General features: G+C 40.7%; 1 protein-coding gene across 5 annotated transcripts in view; it reads right to left on the reverse strand.

The window, feature by feature from the left end:
• The window catches only part of ptk2aa (protein tyrosine kinase 2aa), a 102,670-nt gene that overhangs the window by 77,204 nt on the left and 11,466 nt on the right, over window positions 1-14,000 (reverse strand). The window contains exon 1 of one of the 5 annotated variants that reach the window (XM_053228588.1): window positions 6,679-6,965. The exons of the other annotated variants lie outside the window; for them this stretch is intronic. Coding sequence (XP_053084563.1) covers window positions 6,679-6,697 — 19 coding nt within the window. The 5' untranslated portion in view covers window positions 6,698-6,965. Of the gene's footprint in view, window positions 1-6,678; window positions 6,966-14,000 lie in introns of those variants that run through there. 5 annotated transcript variants of the gene reach the window in all.

Raw genomic sequence — 14,000 nt, forward strand, 5'->3', positions numbered from 1 at the left:
CAAGAGAGAATTCACAATGAATCAGTTATTTTTCACATTGATAAAGTGAGCTGAATTTGACCACCTACCAATTCCCTCCCACCAGTAAGCTCTCCTCTATCATACAACAGCTACCAACCAGGGAGAGTGAAGACTAGCAGTGTCACAGGGCACACTCGGAGAAAAGTGCTATCTACCCTCTTCCACACTGGACTCCTGGCCATGGATGGCTGTGGCATCTGCAGGAACTTGTGATTGAATGGATAGATAGGACAAGCGCTGGCCCAGTGGGGAGAATTGTAACTGTACGTCCTGCCTGATAGCAGTTCAACCTGATAATTCTCTTCCATTTACCAACATAACAGCTATATACTATGTATACCTACAACATACAACGCTCTCACTATAGCAACATTTACATGGATGCATGCCTCCATCAGTCACATACTAGTGCTGCTTAAACCAATATTGCAATAAGGCCTTAAACATGTTTACAACAACAACAACTCCCCAGTCACTCCGGGGTTCGCAACAGCATGGACACAGCGTGTGTCTAGCTGACGAGGCGGCATCTGTTCCTTCTCTCAGGTAACCTTCCTTCTCTCTCCTCCCCCTCCTTTAAATCTCTTCCTCGTATATCCTTTCCTCCACTTCCGTTAATTGTTTTTCCCTCTTCCCATTCGGACGCGGCACCATCAAAGGGCTGGTACGTTCTGCATGAAAACCATGAGTGCAACTAAATACTCAACTAACAATACAATTCTTATCTCAGTACAGATTTTACATGCCTGGGCTTGCAGATTTGTTAAATTATAAAATATAGTACTATTATTATAATTAACTTCACACATATTAGCAAGGCAGGATCAGTGAATTCCTGGTTTCAGTCAATCATTTGGCCGATTTCTGGCTGAAACCTATTAATCCATCTGCTCCCTCAAAGGGTGCTGTGTGAAATTTTAGATAAGCGCAGCAAGTGACATTTTAATACGCCACATAAAGTCAGCAGCAGCTTTCTCTGTGACCACGGCTTCTTCTATATCTTTCATTATAAAGAATCCGGTTTGAACTGCACTATTTTCTGTGACCTTCAGAAGGCTGATAATTTCTCTCTGATGTGTCTCTTAGGTATGCTGCTTAACATGCTCAGTACAACTCTAACAGGATTAACGAGGGTGAAACCAGGACGAATTTCTCCAGACCTTTTCTTATCCTTTTTGATCTCTGGTGATCAAACTGATGGTTATCGAAACATTATATATGGCACCTTTTCACAAAACGCCATGCAAAACATATGGCCATGTCATAATCGCATTGATATTTCAATGTAGTGAAATACAACAAAGTGAGGAACACTCATTCTCTGTGTCTGTCATTTAGCCCTGTTCCAAATACAAGGTGCTAGTTTTAATGGCAAAACTAATGCTTGATCAGGAACCGTTCTGTGCTTTTCAACTGAACAAATCAGTTTCAGGAAAATTGTTTGGGAGCTTGGAGACGATCATTTCTTCAGCATGAAACCACTCAAGTAACATACCACAGAGCCTATACAGCATGTGAGTGGTTCAGGTACCATTAACTAACTAATTATGGATTCATGAATTCTGCTATCCAGCAAAGCAGAAATACGCCTTCCAGAATGCATTTAAATATTTCTCGAGGAAGCTTCAATCGCTAAACCAAACTGCTGGTTAGTCTATGAATCTAACTGAATCTTAAGTTACAAAATTGCTTCTGAATCAAATTGAAATTCATCATGAATCGAAACAATTTGACTTCAGCTCAAAAATTCACTCCACTAATTTATATGAAAGTTCCTAGAGAGAAACACTGGTCTTATTGGCAAACTAAATAAGAGCTTGTCTTTCAGCAACTGCATGTTCAGAATGATCGTGAACAGAGTCGATCTGCTTTCAGCGATTCGCTGGTCTCAATCATGCATGTCTTGCCTTAATTGTAATCTATGATAATATCTCTGTGCTTTGTGTATTAGATGCTGAATGACTGACTTTGTACAGTACTCATAGCCAAAAGTACAACTTGTAAAACCCTTCACGGTTATTATTTTTACATGTGCAATAAAAGCTCTCACCCTGAACAAGCACTGGCTCCATCAGCAGCACCATGTCAATGAAAAATTGAGAATTGTAAGGCACTCACTAGATCCCTCATTACTGTCCAGCGGCATGTTGCTGGCCTGAAAGAGCTAGAGACGAATAGCTCAGTGCAATTTAAGCAGCCACGATTGATTCATTTTGCATTTGTAGACAGCGAGAGGCTTTGTTGCTGAAGACAGTCTCCTACTTTGTGAGAGCGGGCGCAACCCGGCAATTACAGAGCTGAGTAATTACACAGACGCACAGGAGAGCAGAGGAAGAGCGAGCGCACACATGAAGCATGCCGTCAGTGATTTCATCAGCCTTTCATCGGCCCAGACGGTTTGCAGGCAGAGGTTAAAACCTCCATTTTTTCCCCTCCCTTTCCCTTCCTCTGCCTCATCCTCTCACCCACTACAATAAAATGTGCACTGGGAATATTGAGACACAGGAATTCCCCTCCTCTCAGCCAGACTAGCACTGCTGCAGAAGAACACCATGCAGATCTGTGGAGATACCACAGGACTGAGCTGTGATACTGCAGGCTCCTCTGTGTCTGTAGGTCACGGATACACCTTAGCCTACTAATCATCAGACTCGCTCCCTCTAACATACCTGATGTAAAGCTCTCTGAAAATTACTAGGTGCCTTCCAGGATATGCTAACTGAATGCCTGAGGAGCTCAAGGTCAAATCAATGCCACTAGAAGCTATTGAGATGATCCTTTTAAAATACAGATATGAAACATCTATATTTAGGAATTATGTTTAGTCTTTGGTTCTCTTTCTGAAAACTGGTAGGCTTTTTAAGATTTAATTTTAGATTTTTAGATTCACACCTCCATTGTTTGATGCAACCTTATCAAACTTTTCCGTTTAGTCTCTATTTCTGTACAGCTTTGGTGTGTCTATGATCAAAGATCTCAGTTCTCATCCAAGTGGTTCACGTGGGAGCAATTTTTCAAATGTCTGAATCAAAATGACACTAGGCACTTTTATGACCATGGTAAAGTTAATGTCATTTTCACTATTTGTCTTTTCAGCTAAGAACATTTGAACATACTGTGGGAGCAAAGTGCTTGCCTCTAAGCCAAGTAGTGGCCTGTCCAAAGCTGAGTCATGCAATAAGACGAGCTTTTTGGGCAGGAGAGTGGTGTAGAAGGTAGTGTTGCCACTCTACAATGATCCTGACCTCAGGTTACTGTCTGTGAGTTCCTGTGCATGGTCTCCCCATGTCATCCAGGTTCTCCGGTTTCCTTTCACCTCCCAAAAACATGGCTACACCGAATTGCCCCTAGGTGTGAATGATGGTAGGTGCTCCCATCCAGTGTGTATTTGATATACTGCTGCAGCCAAAAATAAAGAAAAAATTCAGAGCACATGACAAAGTCAGCTTAAATGTTACATCTCAGAGCAGAGCAGTTGGCCAATTGAACTATAACCGCAGCACTGAACTGAAATTACAATGTCTGCCATGCCATCCATCTCTCCATCCCGCTCTCTATCCATGCAGGACGCACCACAGAAACAGTAGGACTCAATATCCCAAGATCCTCGACCACAGAGGAGTGCTGCACAATCAGAGCTCTGACAAGGTCAGGCGTCCAAGGCCAGCGGCTCTGTGGCTGTGTACTGATCCACTCACAGGAAATGAGAGGAAGTGAAGAGACAGCATCCTTCAAACAGCACAGATCAGCAGCTGCTCCATTACACATCATAACAATATCCAGAGTATTGAATTAAAGGATATTACTGTGACATTGCCTGAAAAAGGACATTGCTGTCTACAGCAGAACATTTGTCAATATTCTGCGACTGATCTGTGTGATTTATTCCATTCACTCCAGTCCTGTTTTAGTCCAGGGTTAGGTAATGAGAAAATGCAGAAATTTTAGCCAACAACTATTGATCTTTTGTTAAAAAAAAAAACCCTACACATGCAACACATACTGTCCCTCATGGTATGTCCCAGAGGACTGTTAGAGTGCATCTGACTGAACAATGCTTAAATACACCTTAAAAAATAAATGCTTAAAAAAATTAATACACCTACAACCTTCTCATCATGTTGGAACACCGATTTTATTTAACTCCTCAGAATGGGTAAATCTTCATTATGGATTTTTGAAACACATGCACACACACGCACACACCTCCCTCCTTTTGAGTCTCTCTTTGATTCCAGGCCTTGAGGCCAGAAATGGAGGTGGATGGTGTGGGGATAGGAGCATGCCTCATTCAAGAGGCCTCCATTCTGACTCCCACTCCCACACTACCCTACACTACTACAGGCTCCCAACACACACACACACACACACACACAGACTACACACATACAACTTCATACAACACACAGCAAAGGTGGGCAAATCAGAAATGCATTAGCTAGCCTGCACAGGAATGGACTGTCACCCCGTGCATGGTGTGTTCCTGCCTTTTCCGGATTCACCCGGATCCTGACCAGCATATAATGCTTCTAACGCTTATTAGCTTGAAGATGAATGAATGAATGAGCTAGCCTATGGAAGTACCAGGCAAGCAAAAGTGAATGTCATCACCCAGTCTTGTGCTTTGGTGGCCCAGTGATCATTTAACAATTACTATCATACTTAAAGAGCAAAGAAATCACACTACATTTATCCGACTCGACACGCGTAAACGCAACACGAAAATCTATTCAGAAGTCAACACAACCAAAAGTGTTCGTGCTATTGGTCTAAGATGTGAATTTCCACATCAAGTTAAACTGTACATAAAGTTTTACTCACAAGTGTGGGTGAAATTTTATTAAAATTAATTTCTGAGGTTTTGATGACAGAAGTTGAGTTAGACTTGGACTATTATCATTCTATGCTTGAATAATATTATGCTATGCTGTATGAGTGAGCACATTTTGTAAGCTAACAAGAATAAATTAATGTTGTGTTAGCTAGCTGGACATGTTAACACGAAATAAAAGAAGTATACTTTACCTTAATAAAAAGTAATGTAATTGAACTCAAAAGTACAATGAGCATGAAGCAGTAACAAGCAACATTAACAGTATCAAGGTACATCACCAAGAAGCGTATGAAACAATTCATGCAAGTTACATTCAAAAATACATATCAAATGTTGATCCTGTTAGTTTTTGCTGATAAATAACCACTCAGAAATACTTATCCACCAAACAACTGCAAACAACTGACACTGGTTCCAGACACATAAATTAAGAACCAATGTAATTTTGTTTATGATAATGATATCAGAACTGAGTTTCTGATCCAGTGCTGAATTGTCTTATTCACTGAATCGACTCTCTTCAAGCTTCTGTTAGTAAAACACTACAGGTGTAACTGCAACATGCTTTGAGACAAGTTTTGTCCTGTTCATGTGTAGGATCTGTGTGTTATAAGTCATTGCACACATTCACAGAAATAATCACTCGATCAGATCATATAATATGTAAAATCTGGTACTATAATCTTGTGTTTCACTCCAGTAATGGCTTTGATAATCTGAGTCTCAGATCCTGACTGCACACAAATACGTACGTTAATTTGCATGTAAACACACATATGAAATTGCATGATTCATTGTATTTTATGATCACAATATAAGCTACCTCAGTAGCGCAGCACAAACTGCATCAGTGTGAACAATAAATAGCTGTTTACTGATATAATTTTGCACTTCTTTGCACAATATTATTTTGTTATTTCACCATCATTGCTATCAATTGTTCAGTAAACCTGAAAAAATTAGCAAAACCTTCTTTTTAGTATCTGTATTTTGCAGACATAGTCACATTAAAGTGGTTACTTTATCATATCTCAGAATTCCTCATCGTAATCCCGTAATGTGTATTTTTGTCCGTATTATCCATCCCTACCTGAAATGCAGTGCACACTATACTGTGTTCTCTGACCAAACATCAAGTGTTTAACGTGTATTTCATAATGAACACTTTACGCTTAATGTCAAGACTTTCATGTCCTTTCATGTCATTACCTACATTCCTACGGAAAGCTACTGACGCTGCAATGCAAACAGCAAAAAGACCACTTGCTTTTTGAAAAAGATAAATCTCGATCAATATGTCAAAGAGAACAAAACAATAAAAGCAGCATTAAACATTAACCAGTACTGAGAAGGATGCCATGACTCGCCCGGTCCGAGTGAGAGAGGCTATCTGTCACAGTGACACTCTATTATTCACCAAGGTTGTAATGATGCAATCACCACTTCAGCAAAGTAGATGTTACACACTCGATGGCACCAAGCCAAAGGAGGACAGATGAATGGACGAAATGAGAGAAATCTTCTCTCCACGGCTGGAGTTTTCCACATCTACACGACTGCAGTGACAAATCGAATAGTGGTGATAATCAGAGCCGAAAAGGGTTCAAAATCCACAAGAAATCACCTTTAATGTCTGTGTTTAAACTGTGAGAGACCCACTCATTCTTTCTCCTTCAAAGAGCACACATGGACACTAAAGGCAGTGCGTGCGCGCGCACACTCACTCACACACACACACACACGGTACAGCCACGGTCACAGTTTCACCTATATTCAGATGTGTCCTTTCAGTATGGTGCTGAGTGGGAGGGAAAAACGCTTACCGTGGTATAGTCCTTCCATTAAAGATGAGAACTCCAACTGCTTAGAAATCCAGCCAATTGTACTATACTATCCCTCCAATCTGTGCTTATAAATATACTCACACACACACTCGAACATGCACTCACTCGCACACATACACGTACAGAATCCTCGTTTCTGCACACAGCCTTTATATTCCACACGCCTTTACACTGCAATAACAGCAAAATCCCGCCATGCAGAAAAGCCTCCTGGTCGCAGATGGACGTGAGGGTAATAGAGAGTGCGTGTGTGTGGAGTTTGTGCGGCAAATGAACAGCCGGGAAAAGGGGGAGAAATCGGCAGGGGAGGAGGAGGAGGAGGAGGAGGAGGAGGAGGTGAGTGGAGGGGGGGGGCATGACTGGCTCATTCAGTAGCAGAGAGGGGGAGGAGAAAAAAAAAAGAGGGGGAAGAGCAAAAAGAAGGGAGGGAGGAGAATATACAGAGGGTGGAGTGAGCCAAAGGACTCCAGGGAGAGAAACAGAGCATAGCCTGGGGTTAATAAGAAAGAAAGAATACAATGAGAGTGAGGGACTGAATATGCAAAAGCAACGTGGAACGTTGAAATAATGCTAATTAACGCCAGCCCATAAGGAAAGATGGATGAGTGCAATATAACCAAAAAACCATCACTTACAGTTTAGTCATTACTTGAGTGGGAGTAACACACATCTGTATGTGTGTGTGTGTGTGTGTGTGTGTGTGTGTGAGTGTGTGTGAGAGAGAGAGAGAGAGAGAGAGAGAGAGAGAGAGACATAAATGGAGGTGGTGTTTGGGCCTGTGCTCATACAGTCATATAAATAAATATGTGTTATCTGCGATGGTGGTGTCTATGGTAACCATTGGAAACCATCAACATGGTGATGAGCTGCACGCTATCACAAACCCCCACCGCAAACACACAGACACAACAAAACAACTCTGAAACAAATTAAAGCAGATTACAACAGTCAGGTGTCACTGCACTTTGCCAGATTTCCCTTACTCACCCTCCTCACTCACTCACACACTCACACACACACCTCATGCATCAAGAGAGCTGAGCTGGTCAGACTGAGGGGAGGTTTGAAAGAGAGCGCAGAAGAGATAATGTCAGTCTTCATGACCTATACAGTGATAAATGACCAGAGAATAAAACACACACACACACACACACACACACACACACACACACACGGCTTGTGTTAAAGCTCACACTGTAGGGCGAGACAGAGCTTTGCACTGTGTGTAAGCAAGAAATATCGGTTTGGTTGCGAGAGTAACAACTCCTCCTCCTGTTTGAGACTGGATGCGAAAAAACACATCTTCAAATCAGTCTTAATTATCAGTGAAATAGGAATCTCTTCTCTGTTCTGGCACCAAGGTGGTGGAATGAACTTCCCCTAGATGTTCGAACAGCTGAGTCTTCAAACGACGTCTAAAGACTTACCTCTTCGTAAAATACTTAAATTAGCACTTTCACAAAGAAGAAGAAAAAATAAAAAAAAACCCTCCCCAACGGAGTTTTGGACTGATGGTATTCCTAGTTTGTGACCTAGCAAGCCAATATCAGAATGTATTTTTGATAGACTTCAAAGCACTATTGTAAGTTGCTCTGGATAAGGGCGTCTGCCAAATGCCATAAATGTAAATGTAAATCACGATTTTTGGAGTAGAACTGACATCAGGATTCTCACTCATCGCTCTTTTACTTTTCATACTGCAATACCTAAACCCTTGAGCAAAAATAACTGCTATTTAGTATAAAACTTTCATCACATTAGGGAGTCAAGAGTGCACGTGGTACAATTTCTATGCTCATTAGTCACAGTGAAGTGATCTGAAGGAGGAATTGTGAGGAATTGTGGGGCTCTGTTTCATATAATGGTGGTAAATTCAGCAAAAGTGCAAATTCAGCAGAATCAAATCTGTTTTTGAATCGAATTGCATTGTGAAATGAACAGAGATCGTGATTTTTCATATAATTCAAAGAAATGAAATCTTCCGAATTTTAGTCTACTGACATATCATACTGAATATTATAACGGCTTTAGTAAAGGAGAATCACCATTTTATTTGAAGAAAATGTGCAAATTTGTCAGACTGTACGGTTTTCCTATAGCGAAAGATGTCTTCCTTTACAAACTCTCCATTTAACAGATGAAATTGAAGACTCATTCACATTGTCCTAAACACACCTGAGAAACTAAAATCATAGCTTATGACCCATATCATCTATCTAATTCTAATGACATAATTTGATAAATGCCAAATATCAAATAGGACAAACTGTGTTGTTATGGTATAGTCAGTGTTAGCTCTTCATATGACCTGAAAGCTAACACTTCTTACTCAACCAGCTGCATTAAACAACAATAATTACCAATAATTATGGTGGCGATTAGAGCGCTGCATATATATATATATATATATATATATATATATATATATATATATATATATATACAGTCAGGTCCATAAATATTGGGACAGTGACACAGTTTTGGTAATTTTGCCTCTGTACACCACCACAGTGGATTTGAAATGAAGCAGTCAAGATGTGACTGAAGCGTAGACTTTCAGCTTTAATTCAAGGGGTTTAACAAAAATATTGCATTAAACGTTTAGGAATTACAGCCATTTTTTACAGAGTTCCTCCATTTTCACAGGCTCAAAAGTAATGGGACAAACTAATATAATCATAAATATTAGGATTATTTTTATTACTTGGAGGTAAATCCTTTGCAGTCAATGACTACCTGAAGTCTGGACCCCATGGACATCACCAAATGCTGAGTTTCCTCCCGTGAGATGATTTGCCAGGTCTTTACTGCAGCCATCTTCAGTTGCTGCTTGTTTGTGGGTCATTCTGCCTTCAGATTTGTCTTCAGCAAGTGAAAACCAGCTCAGCTGGGTTGAGGTCAGGTGACTGACTCGGCCATTTAAGAACATTTAATTTCCAAGCTCTTGGGCTGCTTTCACAGTATGTTTTGGGTTGTTATCCATCTGTACTGTGAAGCGCTGTCCTATCAGTTTTGCAGCATTTGACTGAATCTGAGCAGAAAGTATAGCTCTGTACACTTCAGAATTCATCCTGCTACTTCTATCAACAGTCACATTATCAATAAACCCCAGTGACCCAGTTCCATTGGCAGCCAAACATGCCCATGCCATAACACTGCCTCCACATGTTTGACGGATGATGTGGTATGCTTTGGATCATGAGCCCTTCCTTTCCATCTCCATACTTTTCTCTTCCCATCATTCTGGTACAAGTTAATCTTGCATCAGAACTGGTCAGGCTTTTTTTAGAGGTTTTTTAGCAAAGTCTAATCTGGCCTTTGTGTTCTTGAGTGTTACCAGCGGTTTGCATCTTGAGGTAAACCGTCTGTATTTACATTCATGAAGGTGGCTCTTGATTGTAGACTTTGACAATGATAGGCCTACCTCCTCCAGAGTGTTCCTGACTTGGCTAGATGTTGTGAAGGGGTTGTTCTTCAATAAGAAAAGAATTCTGCACTCATCCACTTTAGTTGTTTTCTGTGGTCTCCCAGGCCTTTTGGTGTTGCTGAGCTCGCCAGTGCATTCCTTCTTTTTAAGAATGTACCAAATTGTTGATTTGGCCCTCCTAAAGTTTCTGCTATCTCTCTGATAGGTCTGTTTTGGTTTTTCAGCCTAATGATGGCCTCCTTCACTTGCATCAACACCTCTTTGGACGGCATATTGAGAGTTCCCATGAACAGCTACCAAATGCAAATTCAACACTTGGAATCAGCTCCAGACCTTTTATCTCCTTAATTTATCATGATGTAAGGAGGAAACAGGCCACAGCTGGCCATGAAACTGCTTATCAGTCAATTGTCCCATTACTTTTGAGCCTGTGAAAATGGAGGAACTCTGTAAAAAATGGCTGTAATTCCTAAACGGTTAATGCAATATTTTTGTTAAACCCCTTGAATTAAAGCTGAAAGTCTACGCTTCAGTCACATCTTGACTGCTTCATTTCAAATCCACTGTGGTGGTGTACAGAGGCAAAATTACCAAAACTGTGTCACTGTCCCAATATTTATGGACCTGACTGTATATATATATATATGTAATCCTGCTCTGGTTCATCTTATCCTGAGCCTTCCCACAATGCCCTGCAGCGAGACGGAGGGGAGGATGGTAGACTCTTCTCTAAAAGCACATCAAAGCCGAGCAGAAGGAGGTCCATGGCCTCCTTGCAGTAAGGTAATGAATGAAATAGGGCACTCTACAAATTTAATAAATGCAGATGATTCCAGAATAAATTGTATTTTTCACTACCGTGCTCTTTAAAGAACAATGACACAGGAGTTCGTTCTCTAGACTGTTTCTGGGAGCCAAATATCTCAATCCGGCATTCACAACCTTTTTATGGGCATCTTCATTTCCTAAAAATCCACTGTTCAATGAGCAACAGTAAGTGCTAACATCCTGGAGCATTTCTGAAAACATCAACACACTGCATCAAAATCCACATCCGCAGATAGACCATCCCATGTGGCTTCAGTTATACATTTCCATGTAAGTGTGTAATCTGCACTCAAACTGACTATAAATGTGAGGATTTGGTGAACATGAGGCGAGCAGAGTAAACAGGAAGGAGGCACGGTTAAACAATACAAACTCCAGAGACGGTATCCACAACACAAGTGCCCTGGTTTTTACCTCGCCGTGGCTATTGCTGAGCTTTAATTACACACAGGCTGCCACAGATGGGTGGCACAGTGCCAGAGAGCCCGAACATCTGCTACGCTCTCGACCTGCTCTGGAACGAAACACAGAAGACCTCAGAGAGAGAATGCCACTTCACACACGCGCACACGCGCACACACACAACACTGTCCCAAAAAAAGAAAAAGAAAAAAAAAAACTGAAAGGACATTTTTAGATACTCCTTTAAAAAAATCTGGCACGCAATTATAAAGCTGCCTGATGGGGGATAAAAGATGAAAGAAGAGATGAGATGAAATTTTCCTAATGTGTGGATTTTTGATCAATTTTGGCACCATCAGAAGACCTCATTACTGAATACACTTGGATTCTGCTGGCTGTATACAAATTTAAACACATCTCACAAAAACTTAAAAAAATGAAGCAAAATACAAAACATTTAGGGCAAAACTGTGTTTTCAATGTCAATGAACCTATAGTTTCATCTTAAACAAGCCAAGAACATTAATGGAGGGAATAAAACACTCAGGGACATGCTGTTACAAGAAAATAATCCATGACGGGGTCGTGTGATGTGCCTCGATGTGACATACAATCTAATGAACAAACTTATCTGCGAGCCCTTCATACGTGCATATCATCATCATCACAGTTCCTTCTCAATTACTCCTCCATATTTACCTAAAAATCAAGTTATGATGATTTATAGCAAAATGAATCTTCCATTTCCTTTTTAACAAAATTATACAACAAGCATAGCACAGATGTTTCATCATTAAAACAGCACATCAGGTCACAGGCCAGTTCAAATTAGATTCCCCATGGATGTGATGTCACTGAAGTGATGAGCTGAGGGAAAACAGACTAAAAGTTGTGAAGTTGCAGGATATCAGAAAGCAAAGGTATCTCTGTTTTCCCAATGATCCAGACTTGAGGAAAAAAAAAATAAATTTCAGTCACTCATTTCAGTCCAAGCCTAACAGCTTGTTCAGCACATTTTGAACCAGACAGCTTTTTGAGCAAGGCACAACACAGGGCAGGCTTTGCCAAAATGTAACTGCTAAATAAATAAATAAATAAATAAATAAATAACATAATAATAATAAAAAAACACTGATTACAAACTGATTGGACCCTACAGCAATCCTGCACTGTTCAGCATGCACGCTGATTACGAGTCAGCTTTATCTGGGCTATAGATGTTTTAATGTAAGTGATTTATGGCTGGAAAATGCACTTTGCTGTTTAAAGTGTAATTAAAGGGAAAAAAATATTACCAGAAAATTGTACAATGAGATAAGCCCAATATCTACATACTGGCAGATATTATACCACAATAGCATAACTACACACATAGGCTGTTATCACAAGACCAGCTAGGCTCATGACACTGTGAAATACAATAACGTCTAGTCATGCTGATGGATTAGAGTATCATCAGGAGCTCGGGGAAGGGGCTGGATAGGGTATAGGTTTTACCCAGTGTGTTTTGAGCCTGCATGTTTTCTTGATTATCACAATCAAGCTTATACACTATTTAAAAATAATAATAAATAGCTTTATATAAAGAAAGCCTTTTCATGCAGTACATGATACAGGCAGGGGAACTCTCGATGGAAACAGAGCACGGGCGCTGCAAAGTTCTTAACAGCAGCAAAGCGACAGGGGTGGAGAAGCAGAGAAGCGTCCTGTACCGGAGACACCACCGCATGTCTTTTTTTATGGGGTTGTCCTAAGTTTTCTCGTGTATTTTCTCAGTTTCGTAGAATGTACGTGCACTCCTAGCAACAACTGGACAAGTGGTACAGCTTCAGAGGTGCTCATGGACCCTGTAAAGAAAATAAAAGCCCTTTCTTCAAAGAAAGAAAATCGTTAAATTGGTGGAATGGGATCAGAAGCACAAACATTTGTGTGTAGGATTAAGAGCATAAACCTATTTTCAGTTTTAGTATATTGCATCTTTTCATGGCACAGGATTAATTCATTTGCTCAAGGTTACACTACCATCAGCAATCATTCAGATTCAGTTTCTCTCTCTCTCACTCTCTCACTCTCTCACTCACACACACACACACACACACACATACGGGACAGAAATTCCTTCAAAATTCTGGCAAAGTTCTTTAATGTGTCTTCATTCTTAAAACCTACCTAGTCCCCACTGGGACAGAAGTTTATGAATATATATAGAGGTTAAGAGTGAGCGTGAAAGAGATACACTGCACATACACTGCTGCTTATCTGTTTGGATAAATCTCTGACTGCAGGCAGTTGATCTCTGATTATAGAGAACCCTGTGGTGCTTGGCTGGGGTTGTAGTGCAAACCCGCAGCACCCACTAGTGGCTACTGCAGCCGTGCTTTAGCTTTCTACAATCTGTTTGTCTCCTCTGGGTTTCTCCAGCCTCAGCCTTGCCAGTCACATGGCAAAGCGCAGCAGAGCCAAACAGCTCAGAGGCATGTAGCAGACAGAGAGGAGACCGAGCCGAGTTCTGTTGGAGCCCTGAGGAATTCTCTAGGTTTAAGTGGAAGTTAAATACTTCAACAGGCTTCACTACCAAGCTTCAGAAAGTGTATGCTATACAATAGATCACAACAACACCCACAAATAAGAACAGTGGTGTTAA

Source organism: Pangasianodon hypophthalmus, chromosome 23 (genome assembly GCF_027358585.1).
Source record: "Pangasianodon hypophthalmus isolate fPanHyp1 chromosome 23, fPanHyp1.pri, whole genome shotgun sequence".
Taxonomy (NCBI): domain Eukaryota; kingdom Metazoa; phylum Chordata; class Actinopteri; order Siluriformes; family Pangasiidae; genus Pangasianodon; species Pangasianodon hypophthalmus.